At 54.2% G+C, this 17,647-nt stretch overlaps 1 protein-coding gene across 1 annotated transcript in view; it reads right to left on the bottom strand.

Annotated features, from left to right (window-relative positions):
* The window catches only part of LOC140207195 (E3 ubiquitin-protein ligase ZFP91-like), a 67,931-nt gene extending 52,698 nt beyond the window's left edge, over positions 1-15,233 (bottom strand). The window contains exons 1-2 of the mRNA XM_072275556.1: positions 15,168-15,233; positions 4,903-5,229 (exon numbers count right to left, since the gene is read on the bottom strand). Coding sequence (XP_072131657.1) covers positions 4,903-5,191 — 289 coding nt within the window. The 5' untranslated portion in view covers positions 5,192-5,229; positions 15,168-15,233. The remainder of the gene's footprint in view (positions 1-4,902; positions 5,230-15,167) is intronic.
* Positions 15,234-17,647: the final 2,414 nt, after the last annotated feature.

The following is a 17,647-nucleotide window of genomic DNA, read 5'->3' as shown; positions in this document are numbered from 1 at the left end:
ACTGCTGGACATTACCACTCAGGGTCTTGGACTGCGTATGTGCTGTTTTTTTTTAAAAAAGTGAATATGCTCCTTTGCTTGCTATTTTGAATTGTGCGACTCGCTATTTGGAAGGTTTGGCACCTTGTCCCCAGGGGAACACCATCTCATTCAGCTGTAATCCAGGTGTGGTAGGAATGATAATTAAACTTGGTTTGATTGATTTTAGGAACAGCTTCCTCTCCACTGCCATCAGATTTCCAGGCAGTCCATGAACACTGACGCACTATTTCGACTCTCTTTTTGCAATATGTGTGCTTCTTATTGCTATGGACGGTTATGTTTTATGCATTAGGGTGGTGGGGTGGAGACGCGTCTCCACCAAAGGAGAGGTGCAAGGTGCTCCTTCTATCTGCTGGCCTGCAGGTCATCCTGGGGCAAGGTGCAGCACCGGCTTAGCCCCCGATCAGGGTCACGTGAAAGCCAGTGCACATCACAGGCCCTGGCTATGCGACCACTGGCGCCAGGCAGACAATCTCCGAGGAGCATCGATAATGGCCGGTGGGGGGGAGGGCTCCCGTCTTGGAGAGACGACGTCCAGAAGGCGGCAACGGCAAATCCGCTTCCGTGGAATACTTGCCAAGAACGGTCGTGGTCAGGGGACCACGATCGCCTGCATCACGTCACGAACGATTTTGTGCACTGCACTGTGCCGCCGCCCCAACAGCACACACTTCACGACATCTGTCAGTGTGAATAAACCTGCAGGGTTGATTAAACTTCTGCAAGGGCCACGGGCACACAAAAACCGCACCTCGCCCATGCTCTCCTCTCACTGCTGCCATCAGGAAAGGAGCTGGAGGAGAAAATCAGAAGTCAAACTTTTGATCCTCGATTTGGCTTTGAGAAAAGGTGGAGTTCTTTTGCCCGCTACTATCATCTGATTTGAGTTAATTAAGATGGTTCCCTTCTGATTCTTGTTTAAATAGATTTGAGTGGGCAGATTGATGTTTTTCTTTTATGGAAGTTTGTATGGCGTATAGCTCCAGGGTTGTGCTCCCAATGTTTTTTTTTTCGTGGTTTTTTTTTGTTTTGGTTAGTAGGGGTTCTTTTTGCCTTCTGTTTTCCAAAAAAAAATAGCTTTAACATTTTATATTTTCTTCTTATTATTGATATACTGTTTAGCTTTGTTAATCAGTTGTTTGATAATTTAATTTCCCATTGTACATATTGAAATGTTGACTTGATTACTTTAATGTTCTTTTGCTGATCTTCAATAATAATTAATAAAAAAGATTTAAAAATGAAGGAAGGTGGTCGAGGAGCCTCAGACCACACAACTCCAGGTTCAGGACCAGTTATTACCCACCAACAATCTGGCTCCTGAACCAGTGTGGGTAACTCCACTCGCCTCAGTTCTGATCCGATTCCACAACCGATTTGCTCACTTTCAAGGACGCATTTTCAGTATTATTTGTTGATAGATTCGATTGCGGGGTCAACCACTTTGGAAGGGAAAACTGGAAGATCAGATTACTATTTAAATGGCAAAAGATTGCAGCCTGCTGCTGTGCAGAGGGACTTGGGAGTGCTTGTGCCTGAATCGCAAGAGGTTGGTTTGCAGGTGCAGAAGGCTATCAAGGCAAAGGGGATGCTGGCTTTCATTGCTAGAGGGATTGAATTCAAGAGCAGGGAGGTCGTGCTGCAACTGTACAGGGTACTGGTGAGGCCACACCTGGAGTATTGTGTGCAGTTCTAGTCTCCATACTTGAGGAAGGATAGACTGGCTTTGGAGTCAGTGCAGAGGAGGTTCACCAGGTTGATTCCAGAGATGAAGGGGTTAACCTATGAGAAGAGATTGAGTCCCCTGGGACTGTACTCTCTGGAATTCAGAAGAATGAGAGGAGAGTTTATAGAAACATATTAAATTATGAATTGTTTCCACTGGTACGAGACTGGAACTAGGGGACATGACCACAAGATTCAGGGGAGTACATTTAGGATGGAGATGAGGAGGAACTGCTTTTCCTAGAGGGTGGTGAATCTGTGGAAATCTTTGCCCAATGAAGCTGTGGAGGCTGCCTCAGTAAGTATACTTAAGGTTGGATAGATTTTTGCACGGTCCAGGAATTAAGAGTTATGGAGAAAAAGGCAGGTAGGTGGAGATGAGTCCGTGGCCATATCAGCCACGATCTTATTGAATGGGGAGCAGGCCTGACTGGCCAGAAGGCTGATTCTTGCTCCTATTTCTTATCTTTTTATGAGCCGGTGTGGATATCTCCACTCACCTCAGTTCTGAACTGATTCTACAACCTGCAAGATTCACTTTCAAAGACACCACAACTCACGTGCCTACTCGGTACCATTCATTATTTGATTTTTATTTGCACAGTTTGCCTTCTTTTGCTCATTGGTTGTTTGTCGGTCTTCGTGTGTAGTTTTTCATTGATTATATTGTATTTCTCTATTCCAGCGTTCCCCAACCACTGGGCCGCGGACCAGTATCGGGCCGCAAAGCATGCGCTACCGGGCCGCAAGGAAACAATACGAGTCAGCTGTACCTTTCCTCATTCCCTGTCACGCACTGTTGAAGTTGAACATAGGGTTGCCAACTGTCCCTTATTTGCCGGGACATCCCGTATATTGGGCTAAATTGGTTTGTCCCATACGGGACCGCCCTTGTCCCGTATTTCCCCAGCTAAGGTAGAGCGTTCCTATGAAACCTTTCGTGCCGAAATGGCGTGAAGTGAAGAAGCAACCACCATTAATTTTTATGGGAAAATTTTTCGAGCATTCCCAGACCCAAAAATTAACCTAACCAATCATACCAAATCACACATAAAACTGAAAATAAACAACACTAACATACAGTAAAAGTAGGAATGATATGATAAATACTCAGCCTATATAAAGTAGAAATAATGTATGTACAGTATTGTCGGGAAGATGAAGGCAAAATCGATTAGTGGGAAAAAAATTCAGCACGTATGCTCATGCACGTATCACATGCGCACTTCATGCATGTGCACAGAGGTGCCCGCGCAAGGCTTCATGGTCATGGTAGTCTTTCCTGGGATAAACACAAGTGTCCCGGGATTTGACTGCTACTTTTGTCCCTTATTTGGGAGTGAGAAAGTTGGCGACCCTAACTGTAAAAGACACATTGAGGCGAGTTTAACCCGATTTGAATACCCCCCCTGGCCGGCCGGTCCGCAAGAATATTGTCAATATTAAACCGGTCCGTGGTGCAAAAAAGGTTGGGGACCCCTGTTCTATTCTACCGTGAATGCCCAAAAGAAATTGAATCTCAAGGTAGTGTGTGGGGACGTACACACAGTGGCCACTTTATGAGGTACACCTGTGCACCTGCTCGTTAATGCAAACATTGCTGATCAGCCAATCACGTGGCAGCAACTGAGCATAAAAGCACGCGGACGAGGTCAAGAGGTTCAGTGGTTGTTCAGACCAAACATCAGAATGGGGGAAGAAATGTGGTCGGGGGAGTGGAGCTCAGGGACGATGGAGCCTAACGGCGACTCCTTTGCCTGCATCTTCAGAAGCAGCTCTCTTTGTACCTTTAATATCTCTCTTTTTCTTTTCCCCTTTTCAGGGTTCTTTTGAAGACCCTGACCTGGAGTTACAGGCCGACTTCAGTTCTTTGGGGGAATGGGACCCGCTCTCAGGACCTCACGACCGGCCGCTTTTCCATACACCATGACTCGGCCTGGAAGACGACCGCGCCTTCAGGGCACCGGATTTTCATGGCTCTGGAGGTGGGCGGGTTTGAGGGCGATGCCACCGCCCGATCTTTCATGGGAGTACACGGAAGATCGAAAGCAGCGAGCTGGCTGCCCAGAGACCCGAGTTCTTTGGGCACAGAGCTCGGAAAAAGCGACGCAACGGACTTTTAACACCGTAAATCGGCAAACACGAGGACACCTGCAGATGCTGGAATTTCAAGCAACACACATAAAAATTGCTGGTGAACGCAGCAGGCCCGGCAGCGTCTCTAGGAAGAGGTACAGTCGACGTTTCAGGCCGAGCAAGTTGTTTTGTTATGTCTCCCCTCTCGCTGTGAAACGGGAACACCTCATCTTCCCCTTATTAGGGAAAAAGAGAGAGAGAGAGCCTTTGGTATGTCGAAATACCGGGCGAACGAGTCGTCTTTGGGGTACTGCAAGTCTGTGTCTTTAGTGATGCTTTGCTGCACACTTGAGTGCTTGGTGGAGGGTGCAGATGCTTTCTTTGCTGGGTGGGGGTAGGGGGAGGTCGTTGCTTTGCTGCTGCTTATTCGTGGGAGGGGGGAGTTGGGCAGGGGGCTTTGCGGTTCTAACATTTAACCGTCATTCATTCTTTGGGGCACTCTCCTGTTTTTGTGGATGCTTGCGAAGAAGAACAATTTCAGCATGTATATTGTACACACTTCTCTGAAGTTAACTGTACCTACTGAATTGAAACGCGGGCTCAGCGACTGACTGTCGGCGCCAGACGGGGTGGTTTGAGTACCTCATAAACTGACCGATCTGCTGGGACCTTCACGCACAACGGTCTCTGGAGATTACAGAGGACGGTGCGAAAAGCAGGAACAGAAACGCCCAGCGAGCGGCAGTTCTGTGGGCAAAAATGCCTTGTGAATGAGAGAGGTGTGGGGGGAGAAAGGCCAGGCTGCTTCAAGCCGACAGGAAAGCAACCGTAACTCTAATATCGGCACGTTACAACAGTGGCGTGTGGAAAAGCATCCCTGAACACAAATGTTGAACGTTTGCAAAGGATTTGCAGGGGACCGCACCGGGTTCCATTCCTGTACCTAATAGAGTGGCCTTGAGTACATGTACTTAGCAATAAATTTGAATTTTGACGCCGATTCTCTGCTTGCTGGGGCTGTCTCACTGACCTCTCCCTCCCCTCCGTCCCCTCACTCACCCTCCAGCGAGATGCTGCTGTCCTGCCCCTGGGTCGCCTCGCAGATGGACTCGCAGATCAGCTGCATGGTCTCCGCCTCCGCCCCGCTGGCCGCGGCCGCGGCGGGGCCCGGGGCCTTCCCCTCCCCGTCGGGAGGCGGGAAGCCCGAGGGTGAGGCCTTCTCCCAGTAGTGGGTCTCCCACCGGGTCACAGGCACCCCTGCCGTCTCCGGGTCGGGTCCCGCCGGCTCACCGTCACCGTCCTTCCCCCGCCACCGGCCGCGGCCCGGTCTCGTCTTGATCAGCACCATGGGTGTCGGGTGTAACGTCTGCAGGTCTGGGAGGGGATCTGCAGGGAGAGAGTCAGAGAAGGAAAGAGACACACACACACACACACATAGAGTGAGGGGGGAGAAAGCGTGGGGGGAGAGCAGGCGGTCGCTGATAGGGGCTGTCAGGAGAGCGTGAGGGAGTTCATAACTGGTCTCTATGGAGAAAGGGGAGAGGGAGAGGGAGAGGGAGAGGGAGAGGGAGAGGGAGAGGGAGAGGGAGAGGGTGTGTGTGTGTGTGTGTGTGTGTGTGTGTGTGTGTGTCGGTCGGGTGGGGGGAGGGGAGACCACGGAGGAGTGAGCGACTCCGACAGCGACAGGCTCCGAGTGGAGAGATGTAGGAAGGCAGCCCGACGATAACAGGGTTGTCTGGGGATGGGGGGGGGTGGGGGGGTGGGGTGGAGGAGAAAGGGACGGAACGACCGAGTCAGAGAGTGACAGGCGGGCTCTGGGCAGAGAACGCGAGGGACGGAGGCAATTGGTGTCGGGGGGCAGCCAGTGAGTGAGGGGTTCTGTGCGGAGAGAGAGGGAGATAGAGACAGGTAGACACTGTGAGGGGCTGTGGGGAGAGAGGGAGGGGGTGGTCAGGTCAGAGACCTATGGGTGGGGGTGGGGGACACTGAGCAGGGAGGGGGTCGGAATAAGCTGGACTGCAAGAGGAGCTGTCGGGGCACGGGGGAGGGAGCCAGGGTGACGGGGGGCTCCGTGCGGAGTGGGATATTCAGTTCGAGAGAGGCTGAAAGGAGAGGGGGGAGTGAGTTAATTTATGAATGTCTGGCTCTCTGGAGGGGGGGAGGAGGAGAGAGAGAAGGGGGGGAGAGAAAAGAGAGAGAGAGAGAGAGAGAGAGAAAGAAAGAAAAAAAAGGAGGGGGGGGTGAGGGGCTGTGGGGAGAGGAAGTGAAGGTGCTTTGTGGGAAAGTCCGGTGATAATCGGGCTCCCTGGAGAGGGAGGGCGGAAGTGAGAGAGTCTGTGGGGAGAGTGGAAGGACGGGGAACACTTTCATGAGTGAGGAGTGAGGAGGGAGGGCACGAGCTTGCTGCGGGGGATCCACGCAGACGAGGGGAGAGACAGAGTGTGAGGACGGCTCTGTGCAGAGGTGGACAGCGGGAGGCAGCAAGCGACTGAGGTAGGGACAGGGGCTCTCTGGAAAAAGGAGGGAGGCATCGAGGGGGATCCATGGAGAGCGGGACGGAAGGCAGTGTGAGGGGCTCTGTGAGGAAAGGGGTGGGGTGGAGAGAGTGTGATTTGGTGAGGGGGCCTCGTGGGGGAAGGGGATCAGAGTGTGAGAGGTGGCCTTGTGGGGCAAGGGGGTCAGGGTGTGAGAGGGGGCCTTGTGGGGGAAGGGGGTCAGGGAGGGAGAGGGGGCCTTGTTGGGGAATGGGGTCAGGAGGGAGAGGGGGGCTTCGTGGGGGAAGGCGGTCAGGGTGTGAGAAGGGGGCCTCGTGGGGGAAGGGGGCCAGGGTGTGAGAAGGGGGCCTCGCGGGGGAAGGGGGCCAGGGTGTGAGAAGGGGGCCCCGTGGGGGAAGGGGGTTAAGGAGGGAGAGGGAGCCTCTAGGGGGTCAGGGAGTGAGAGGGGAATTCGTGGGCAAAGAGGGTCAGGGAGGGACAGGGGGCTTTGTGGGGAAGGGGTTCAGGGAGAGAGATGGGGGCTTCGTGGGGAAGGGGGTCAGGGAGGGAGAGGGGGATTCATGGGGGAAGGGGGTCAGGGAGGGAGAAGGGGGTCAGGGAACGAGAGAGGGCTTCTGAGGGGAAGGGGGTCAGGGAATGACAGTGGATCTGTGGCAAGGGGTAGGGGTGGTGAAGAGAGGTGCATGGTGCAGAGAGCGGGAGGCAGTGAGCGAGATACTGACAAGAGCTCCACAGAGAGAAGGGACAGCCCGAGTGAGGTGGGGGGGGGGGGGAGAGTGAGAGGGGCCTTGTGGGGAGATAGAGTGTGTTAGTGACAAGGCATCACAGCAGAGAGAGGGGAGGGGAGGCCGTGAGAGGGGCTTTGTGGGGAAGGGTGTGTAACCGAAGGGAGAGGCGTTCAGAGTTGGGGGAAAATGCCCTGATGGTGGGGTAATGTCCTTAACAATAAATGGGGCTTTCATTTTCGTTCCCTACAAAGGAGATGTCAGGGAGTTATTTTTGCGCGGAGGGTGGTGAGTGTGTGGAATGGGCTGCTGGCATCGGTGGTGGAGGTGGGTCTTTTAAGAGAATCATGGATAGGAACATGGAGCTCAGAAAAATAGAGGGCTAGGGGTAAGCCTAGGTAGTTCTAAGGTAGGGACATGTTCGGCACAGCTTTGTGGGCCGATGGGCCTGTATTGTGCTGTAGGTTTTCTACGTTTCTACGTTCACCTGCGCTGGCCCCATTCAAAGCTCATTAGACTTGCACCCTAAGGGCGCTCAGAACATCCCGGGACCCTGCCGCGCACGGTCTACGCCCTGTCCTCAATTACACACCCAAGGTACCGCGTCCTCGCCTCATCAGAATGGAAGTCCAGCTGCCAGCCCGCGGGCCCGCTCCACCGGCACGGGAGGAGGACGGTCGGAGGGAGGGACGGGATGAGCTGCTGGAGCCGAGCTCAGTTTTCGAAAGGCAAGGAATTCGGGACACGCCGTCTCCCCCTTGCTGCTGCCGCCAGGAAGAAGGTTACGGGAGGCCTTGGGGCTCTCGGAACTGGGATCGGGGGCGGTTATTCCCCCTCCACCATCAGGCTCATGAACCAAAGGGGATGACTTGTCTCGTCCCATCGTTGGATTGCTCCCGTGACCCATGGGCTCACCCTCAGGGACTCCTCACCTCCTGCTCTGAGTATCTGTTGCTTGTTTATTCATTACTTTTATTTCTTTCCTTTCTGACTTTGCAGAGTCTGTTGCCTTCTGCACAACGCCTGACCGCCCAAGTTGGTGCGGCCTTTCACTGACTCTGCTGTGGTCTTCAGCTTACAGGCTCACTGAGAATGCCGGCAAGGAAATGAATCCCGAGGATTGTATATGGTGACATCCGTGTCACCTTGGTAATAAATTGGCTTCCAACTCTGACGCTCTGCAGATGGTGGAAAGCCGAAGCAACGGACACAAAATGGTGCCACTTACCAGGTTTAAAAAGGCACTTGGGCACGTACGTCACGTTCAGATTGGTGGAGGGGCAGGTGGTGTTGAGGAAACAGGCAGAAGGACTTGGGCAGATTAGGAGAGTGGTCAAGAAAGTGGCAAACGAAATGCAATTCTGGAAAATGCACGGTCAGGCACTTTGGAAGGAGAAATAAATGTGCGGACTGTTTTCTGAACGGGGAGGAAATCCGGGAATCTGAGATGCAGAGGGACTTGGGAGTCCTTGTGCAGGACACCCTGAAGGTTAATTTGCAGGTTGAGTCGGTGGTGAGGAAGGCAAATACCACGTTAGCATTCATTTCAAGAGGCCTAGAATACAAAAGTGGGGATGTGTTGCTGAGGCTTTATAAGTCACTGGTGAGGCTTCACCTTGAGTGTTGAGAACAGTTTTGGGCCCCTCATCTTAGAAGAGATATGCTGGCATTCGAGAGGGTCCAAAGGAGGTTCACAAGGACGATCCAGGAATGAAAGAGCTATCACACGAGGAACATTTGATGGCTCTGGGTCTGTACTCACTGGAATTCAGAAGGATGAGGGGGGATCTCATTGAAACCTTTTGAATGTTGAAAGGCCGAGACAGAGTAAATGTGGAAAGGAAGTTTCCCATGGTGGGGGAGTCTAGGACAAGAGGGCACAGCCTCAGGATAGAGGGGCGCCCTTTCAAAACAGAGATGCCGAGAAATTTCTTCAGCCAGAGGGTGGTGAATTTGTGTAATTTGTTGCCACAGGCAGCTGTGGAGGCCGGGTCACTGGGTGTATTTAAGGCAGAGATTGATAGGTTCTTGATTGGACATGGCATCAAGGGTTACGGGGAGACGGCCGGGAACTGGGGTTGGGGAGGAGATTAAAAAAAAGGACCAGCCATGATTGAAAGGCGGAGCAGACTCAATGGTCCAGATGGACTAATTCTACTCCCATGCCTTATGGTCTTACTTAAAACAACACCTTCTCATTGGGCACATGGCCAAGTGGTTAAGGCGTTCGTCTAGTGATCTGAAGGTCGCTAGTTCGAGCCTCAGCTGCGGCAGCGTGTTTGTGTCCTTGGGCAAGGCACTTAACCACACATTGCTCTAGTGTCTGTGCGAGGAGTGGGGCCCCACACACAGACTTCCAATCTGCGCCTTGTAAGGTGTGAAAATGCCCGACGCAGGCCTCTCGTGGTCTGAGTCGACGTCCCCCTTCTCATTCACTCACTGGAACTTAGAAGAATGCCGGGGCATCTCATTGAAACCTATGTTGAGAGGACGAGATAGGGCGGATGTGGGGAGGATGTTTCCTGCGGTGGGGGAGCCCAGAACTAGAGGGCACAGCCTCAAAATTGAGGGGCAACCCCTCAGACAGAGGTAAGGAGGATTTTTTTTAGCCAAAGTGTAGTGAATCTGCGAAATGCTCTGCCACAGACTGCGGTGGAGGCCAAGTCTGAGAGTGTATTTAAGGAGGAAGTTAATCGTTTCCTGATGGGTCAGAGTATCAAAGGATATGGCGAGAAGGCAGCTGTGTGGAGTTGAGTAGGATCCGGGATCAGCCATGGTGGAATGGCGGGGCAGACTCGATGAGCTGAATGGCCTCATTCTACTCCTATGTCTTATGGTCTAAATGGGGGAGGCGTTGATCAGCCTGACGGCTTGAGGGAAGCAACTATTTTTGAGCCTGGTGGACGGGGCGTGGATGCTGCGTAGCGTCTCCCTTGATAGGAGTGGGGCAAACAGTCCGTAGGCAGGGTGGGTGGGGTCCTTGATGATATTGCCGGCCTCTATCCGGCCCCCTCTCTGTATATAAATGGCTCCAGGATTGAATGGCTGGTCACAGGAAGAGCGCTTGATGGCTCTGGGCCTGTATTCACCGGCATTCAGGGGGCGACCTCATTGAAACCGATCGAACGGTGAAAGGTTTTGATGAATTGGATGCGGAGAGAATGCTTCCCGCGGTGGGAGAATCTAAGACCAGAGGGGACAGCCTCAGAATAGAGGGGCATCCCTTCAGAGCAGAGATGAGGAGGAATTTCTTTGCAATCTGCGGAATTAGTTGCCACAGGCAGCTGTCTTTATGTATATTTAAGGCAGAAGTTGATAGATTCTTGATGGGTCAGGGTATGATGGGGGGGGGGAAGCAGGAAGTTGGGGCTGAGAGAAAAAAAAATGCAATCGGCCGTGATGAAATGGCCCAGCGGACTCAATGGGCGAAGTGGCCTAATTGTGCTGCGACAGTTGCAAGAAAAGATTTACGGACCCTTCGCATTTACCTAGTTTTCTGCATTAATTACTCATAAAACGTGGTCTGACCTTTATTCAAGTCAAAATGGGAGGCAAACACAATCTGCCTAAGCTAGTTGCACACAAACATTTGTACTTTCCATGTCTTTGTCTTTCATCAGTCACAGTCCAGGCTGGAAAAAGCATGTGAAGTCTTGTGCTTAAGAACAGGTGGAACATCCTTCTGCAGCAGCCTCCACCAAACGTTTCCTGCAACCGCTGATCAGACTCGCACAATGGCGAGGAGGAACTTTAGACCACTCCTCCACGCAAAACTGTTTCAGTCCATCAATATTTCTGCCATACCTTGCACGAACAACCCTGTCAGGTCATACCACAGCACCTCAACCGGGTTAAGGTTTGGGCCCTGACTTGGCCACTCCAACGTAACCGATTATCTTCTTTGTAGACCATTCTGTGGCTGGTTTACTCTTGCGCTTTTTGGATCCTTGTCTCGTTGCACTATCCAACTTCGATGAAGCTTCAGGTGACCGACCACTCCCCTGACGTTCTCCTGTTGAATGTCTTGATACAATTTTCAATTCATTGCTCCCTCAACGACTGCAAGCTGACCAGGCCAAGGCAGGAAAGCAGACCAAAACCATGAAGGTCCGTCCACCGTGTTTCACAGTTGGGATGAGGTTCTGGTGTTGGTGTGCAGTGTCCTTTTTCCTCCAAACATTCCCCCATGCGTATCTGCCAGAAAGTTCAACTTTTGTCTCATCTGTCCATAGGACCTTGACCCAGAAGCATCGCGGAACATCCAAGTGTCTTTTGCAAAGTTCAGGCATGCAGCAATGTTTTTTTTTGAAGACCACTAATTTTTCTCTGAGGTGTCCTTCCATGAACATCATTCTTCTTCAGTGTTTCACATAGTGGACACAGGATAAGAGACTTCAGCAAGTTTTAGAAATTTCTGCAGGTCTTTTGCTGTTACCCTTGGGTTCTCTTTCAGCTCCTTCAGCAGTGCACCTTGTACTCTTGGTGTGAACTTTGCAGGACGCCCTCTCTTTGGGAGAGTAGCAACAGTACTGAATTTCCTCAATTTGTAGACAATTCACCTTACTGCGGACTGATGAACACTCCAGTCTTTAGAAATGCTTTTGTAGCCTTTTCCAGCTTCATGTATCTCTGCAACTCTTCTGAGGTCCTCTGAAAGTTGTTTTGATCGAGGCATGGTGCACATAAACAGACCTTTCTTGAGCAGAGCAGGCTCTGTCAGTAACCTGACTTTGTGTGTCTTTTTTTTTTAACTGGGGCAGGACACCTCTGCAACCCACACCTCCAATCTCAACTCATTGACTGGAACACCTGACTCCAAATAGCTTTTGTAGAAGGCATTACTCAGAAGTCCACGTAGTTTTTTTGAACCTAGACTGTGATTGTTTGAATGGTGCACTCAGTATTGACGAGAAGTACAATTGTTTATGTGTATACCTTGAGCATCGTGAACAGTTTTGGGCTCCTCACCTAAGAAAAGATGTGCTGGCATTGGAGAGGGTTCAGAGGAGGTTCACAAGGATGATTCCGGGAATGAACGGGTTATCATATGAGGAACATTTGATGGCTCTGGGTCTGTACTCACTGGAATTTGGGGGGTGGGGGGGATTCTCACTGAAACCTTTCGAACGTTAAAAGGCCCAGACAAAGTAGATGTGGAAAGGATATTTCCCATAGTGGGGGAGTCCAGGACAAGAGTGCACAGCCTCAGGATAGAGAGGCGTCCAGTTAAAACTGATGCTGACTGACCTGCTGAGTTCCTCCAGCGCATTGTGGGTGTCCCTTTGACAACAGCACCTGCAGATTATTTTGTGTGGGCGTCCAGTTAAAACAGGGATGCAGAGAAATTTTGTTCAGCCAGAGGGTGGTGAATTTGTGGAACCTGTTACCATGTGCAGCTGTGGAGGCCGGGTCGTTGGGTGTACTTAGGGCAGAGATTGATAGGTTCTTGATTGGACATGGCATCAAAGGTTACGGGAAGAAGGCCGGGCACCGGCGTTGAGGAGGAGATAGAGAAAAGGATCGGCCATGATTGAATGGCGAAGTAGACTCGATGGGCCAAATGGCCTAATTCTGTCTTAGGAGTTCAGGCAGATTGTGTTTGTCTATTATTGTGACTTAAGAGGAGGATCTCCTTTCCCATCCTCTGGGTTTCACCCCTCCCTCTTCTCCTTCTCCCCGGACCTCCTGTCCCATGATCCTCTCGTATCCCCTTTTGCCAATCACCTGTCCAGCTCTTGGCTCCATCTCTCCCCCTCCTGTCTTCTCCTATCATTTTGGATCTCCCCCTCCCCCTTTCAAATCTCTTACTAACTCTTCCTTCAGTTAGTCCTGACGAAGGGTCTCGGCCTGAAACGTCGACTACACCTCTTCCTAAATCACGCAAACTTCTTTTTTTTAAAACTACCTCAACGCAGTATCTGCGGAAACATCTGCCCGGACGCCCGCGGTCGAAGGCTTTTCAACTGAATCTCGCGACAACAGTGCGATGAACAATCCCAGGGTAGCAGCACCTGCTCGAGGGCACGGCAGCAGCATCGGGAAGGAGGCGCGGGAGGGGCCATCGGTTCAGGAGTCCGAGGGCAGGGAGGGAAGAAAGCTGGTCTTGAGTGTGCAATCGCAGGGGACATCGAGCAGCAGCGCAAAACGCTGTGCTGAACTGGCGGTTCAACGCCCGGATGAACTAAATCCTGCGGGGGGGGGGTGTCGAAGGTTCTGTGGGAGAGAGGGGAAGGGACAGCAAGTCAGGGAGTGAGGGGGAGCGGAGAGCGAGTCAGGGAGTGAGGGGGAGGGAGAGCAAGTCAGGGAGTGAGGGGGAGGGAGAGCGAGTCAGGGAGTGAGGGGGAGGGAGAGGGAGACAGGGAGTGAGGGGGGAGGGGAGAGGGAGTCAAGGACTGAGGAAGGAAGGGAGAGGGAGTCAGGAAGTGAGGGGGGAGGGAGAGCGAGTCAGGGAGTGAGGGGGAGGGAGAGCAAGTCAGGGAGTGAGGGGGGAGGGGAGAGGGAGTCAAGGACTGAGGAAGGAAGGGAGAGCGAGTCAAGGAGTGAGGGGGAGGGAGAGCGAGTCAGGGAGTGAGTGGGAGGGGAGAGTGATTCAGGAAGTGAGGGGGGGAGTGAGAGCAAGTCCGGGAGTGAGGGGGGGAGGGAGAGCGAGTCAGGGAGTGAGGGGGGGAGGGAGAGCGAGTCAGGGAGTGAGGGGGAGTGAGAGCGAGTCAGGGAGTGCGGGGGGAGGGAGAGCGAGTCAGGGAGTGAGGGTGGAAGGGAGAGGGAGTCAGGAAGTGAGGGTGGAAGGGAGAGGGAGTCAGGGAGTGAGGGGGAAGGGAGAGCGAGTCAGGGAGTGAGGGGGGGAAGGGAGAGCGATTCAGGGAATGCGGGGAGAGGGAGAGCGATTCAGGGAATGCGGGGAGAGGGAGAGCGAGTCAGGGAGTGAGGGGGGGGGGAGAGCGAGTCAAGGAGTGGGGGGAGGGAGAGCGAGTGAGGGAGTGAGGGGGGAGGGGAGAGCGAGTCAGGGAGTGAGGGGGAGGGGAGAGCGAGTCAGGGAGTGAGGAGGAGGGGAGAGCGAGTCAGGGAGTGAGGAGGGAGGGGAGAGCGAGTCAGGGAGTGAGGAGGGAGGGGAGAGCGAGTCAGGGAGTGAGGAGGGAGGGGAGAGCGAGTCAGGGAGTGAGGGGGGAGGGGAGAGCGAGTCAGAGAGTGAGGGGGAAGGCAGAGCGAGTCAGAGAGTGAGGGGGAGGGAGAGCGAGTCAGAGAGTGAGGGGGAGGGAGAGCGAGTCAGGGAGTGAGGGTGGAAGGGAGAGGGAGTCAGGAAGTGAGGGTGGAAGGGAGAGGGAGTCACGGAGTGAGGGGAGAAGGGACAGGGTGTCACGGAATTGTGGGGGGAGGGAGAGCAAGTCAGGGAGTGAGGGGGGAGGGACAGCGAGTCAGGGAGTGGGGGGGGAAGGCAGAGCGAGTCAGAGAGTGAGGGGGAAGGCAGAGCGAGTCAGGGAGTGAGGGGGAGGGAGAGCGAGTCAGGGAGTGAGGGGGTGGGAGAGGGAGTCAGGGAGTGAGGGGGGGAGGGAGAGCGAGTCAGGGAGTGAGGGGGGAGGGAGATCGAGTCAGGGAGTTAGGGGGGAGGGAGAGCGAGTCAGGGAGTGAGGGGGGAGGGAGAGCGAGTCAGGGAGTGAGGGGGGAGGGGAGAGCGAGTCAGGGAGTGAGGGGGGAGGGGAGAGCGAGTCAGGGAGTGAGGGGGGAGGGGAGAGCGAGTCAGGGAGTGAGGGGAGGAAGGGAGAGCGAGTCAGGGAGTGAGGGGGGGAGGGAGAGCGAGTGAGGGAATGAGGGGGAGGGAGAGTGAGTCAGGGAGTGAGGGAGAGCTAGTCAGGGAGTGAAGGGGAGGGAGAGCTAGTCAGGGAGTGAGGGGGAGGGAGAGCGAGTCAGGGAGTGAGGGTGGAAGGGAGAGGGAGTCAGGGAGTGAGGGGAAGGGAGAGTGAGTCAGGGAGTGAGGGGGAGGGTGTTCTGCCCTGAGACAGGGAGGCCGGGAAAAGAGAGACGGACCAGATGTCGAAGGTGGGTGGGGGGTCTCGGCCGTTCAGGCAAGAACCGCGGGGGAAGGAGGACATGCACAACAGGAACTTACCTCTGGGAGACGTACCCAGCCGCTGCAGGTCGCTGTGGAGAGAAGGAGGCAAGAGTGAGTACGGCGGGGGGGGGGGGGGGGGGCGCGGTGGGGGTGGAAACAGAGCCGGCGCGGATGCTGAAACCTGCTGGGGTGAGCAGCCGCACGACGCGCCTGAGCCCCAGAGCTGGAGCAGAAGCAGGATCACGAAGCTGCGCCTGGCGCTGAAGTGTTACACCACGCGCAAACACACACGCACGGGCCCCTTCAGCCCCACCGCCCTGTGCAGCCGAGACCCCTGCATCGGCTTCGCCCCGGTTTCCCCGAGGCTTGGCCCGCACTTCCCCCCCCAACTGGGGGCTCCCAAAAGACTGTCATGCCATGGACCGCAACCATCAGCCGGGTTGGGCTCCCCTGCTCTCAGCTCTTTCGACCTGTCGAACTTGCGGTGCTGGGAGGGGGAAGACATGCTCTGCCAGGGGGCACGGCGCATTGCACGACGGTGGGGACCCACTTGGACATCGCCTGCAGTTTTTACGTTCCTTTTTGCTCGCCCCGTCACAGGGGAGACGCTACGAAACTGATCCCTCCTGCGAGCTTCCTCCTCCAATTCTGCAGTTTCGTTTCGTCGCTGCTTAACTTCGTGGCCAAGCGATTTAAAAGAATCCGACATTGACTTTAACTCTTCTTTGAAACTTTGACGTTGTTCCTCAAATTTTTCACTTAACAGATTCGACAATGTGTCGTAAGTTCATTCATTTTGCTTAGGTTCACCTTTTTCTCTCCCATTACCGTCGGGAGTCTTTCCCCTTTCTAGGATCTCGTACCTATTTCTTGGCTGATTTCTTCGAAGTTCAAAGTCAAAGCTCAAGAATAATTCCAGAGTATGAATCCTTCGGTGTAGGTAAAAGTAAATTAAATAAGGGTGATCATAGGTTAAAGGAAAAGTGTACCGGTAATGGAGCAAAGCCAAAATTAACCTCACGCCATGAGCACCTCCTCAAGAATCGACACTACGAAATTGGAAGGCGTGCCGTTAGCATCCACCGGGGTGTCACCAGGGCTCCAGGGACTTAAGTTACCAGGGGAAGGCTGGTTGGGCTTCATCACTTGGAGCTTTGGGCACCGAGGGGGCGAGCTTATGCAGGTACACAAGATCGCGTGGGGCACGGGCAGGGTTTGTGTGCAATCCCCACCTCGACACTCCTGCCCTGCCCCCCCCTGCCCGTTGTCCACTCCCAGCATGCCCCGCGCCCGCCGGATTGACAAAACCCGCTCTCTGCTCCACGCCGACAGATCCGACGCTGCGCCAGAGCCTCAGGAGCGTCCGGCAACCCCAGCGCCCGTCTCGGCTCAACGGCCTACTTTCCAAGCGGCCAGGGGATACCAGAGGCACGAGCCCGGCGCCGAGAAACTGGGACGGCCATATCATCCCCCTGGCGTACCGCTCCGGCCGACAAGGGCGAGCCCCTTCGCCAGCCTCTGCGTCCACGCACCCGCCTCTCCCTGAACTCTGCAACTTACTGCCTCGCCGACGAGCGCAAGGATGCCGGACACCCGTTCCGCCGGCCTGCTCTTGCCACTTTCAGGGTCTGTACACCCGCGCCCGGAAGCCGTCTGCTCCACCAGCAGTCTTCGTTTACCGGGCGAGTCTCGCTCTGGTTAAAACCTACCCTCGTGCTAGGCATCCCGGCAGTGCACTGTTCTGCCCACCTCTTTCTAACTTACCCCCACCCCCCCCGACTGTCAGCTATTTCGACCCTGGCCGTCTCCCACCAGCTCATAAAATCCGACCGGGTTTCCCCGCGACCTTCGCCACTGCAGATGAAGCAATCCACGTCTGCACGATTTCATTCCCACTCCCCCCCTCGCCTATGAGGCTGGGTGAAAGACAAAATATTCAAGGGGAACCTGGGGAGGATATTCGTCACTGGGGTTTGGCCTGGGGTGGGGTTGGGGGGGGAAGAAGGGGGCGAGAGTGTGGAACAAGCTGCCCTGTGGAATGGTGGTTGCATGTTGAATTGCCACCAGTCGTGCAGTGCCAGCCGCAGCGCGTCCGGCACAGAAAAAAGCCGAAATAAACAAGCTCATTAATTAGGTGCCGCCCAGGGTGATTTGATTATCTCAGAAACCGATGACCTCCTGGGATTTTTATGCACAACAGACTCTGGAGTTTACAAAGAATGGCGCCAAAAACATCCAGTGAGTGGATTTAACAAGACGCTTTCGCTCACAGAACAGCCACTCGCTGCATGTTTTTTTGGCAAGGAGGTTAAAAAAAAAGCCCTGTCACACATGGAGAGGGACGGCCGCCTGGGAGGGGGGGGGGGGGAGGCAGGATCGCGGGTCCGTGAGAAGCCTCCCTCTGCCGAACTGTCGGCCGAGTGACAGGAAGCACACAGCTACTCCCTCCCCCCCAGCTCAGGGTCTGGCGCGAAGGCAGGCGTGTGTGCGCGTGGGGCTGGGTGGGGGTCCAGGGTCGGCCATGACAAAGCGGCAGA

Source organism: Mobula birostris, chromosome 13, assembly GCF_030028105.1.
Source record: "Mobula birostris isolate sMobBir1 chromosome 13, sMobBir1.hap1, whole genome shotgun sequence".
Lineage (NCBI taxonomy): Eukaryota > Metazoa > Chordata > Chondrichthyes > Myliobatiformes > Myliobatidae > Mobula > Mobula birostris.
Note: the sequence above shows the minus strand (reverse complement) of the source record. Positions and strands in the feature narration are given on the sequence as shown.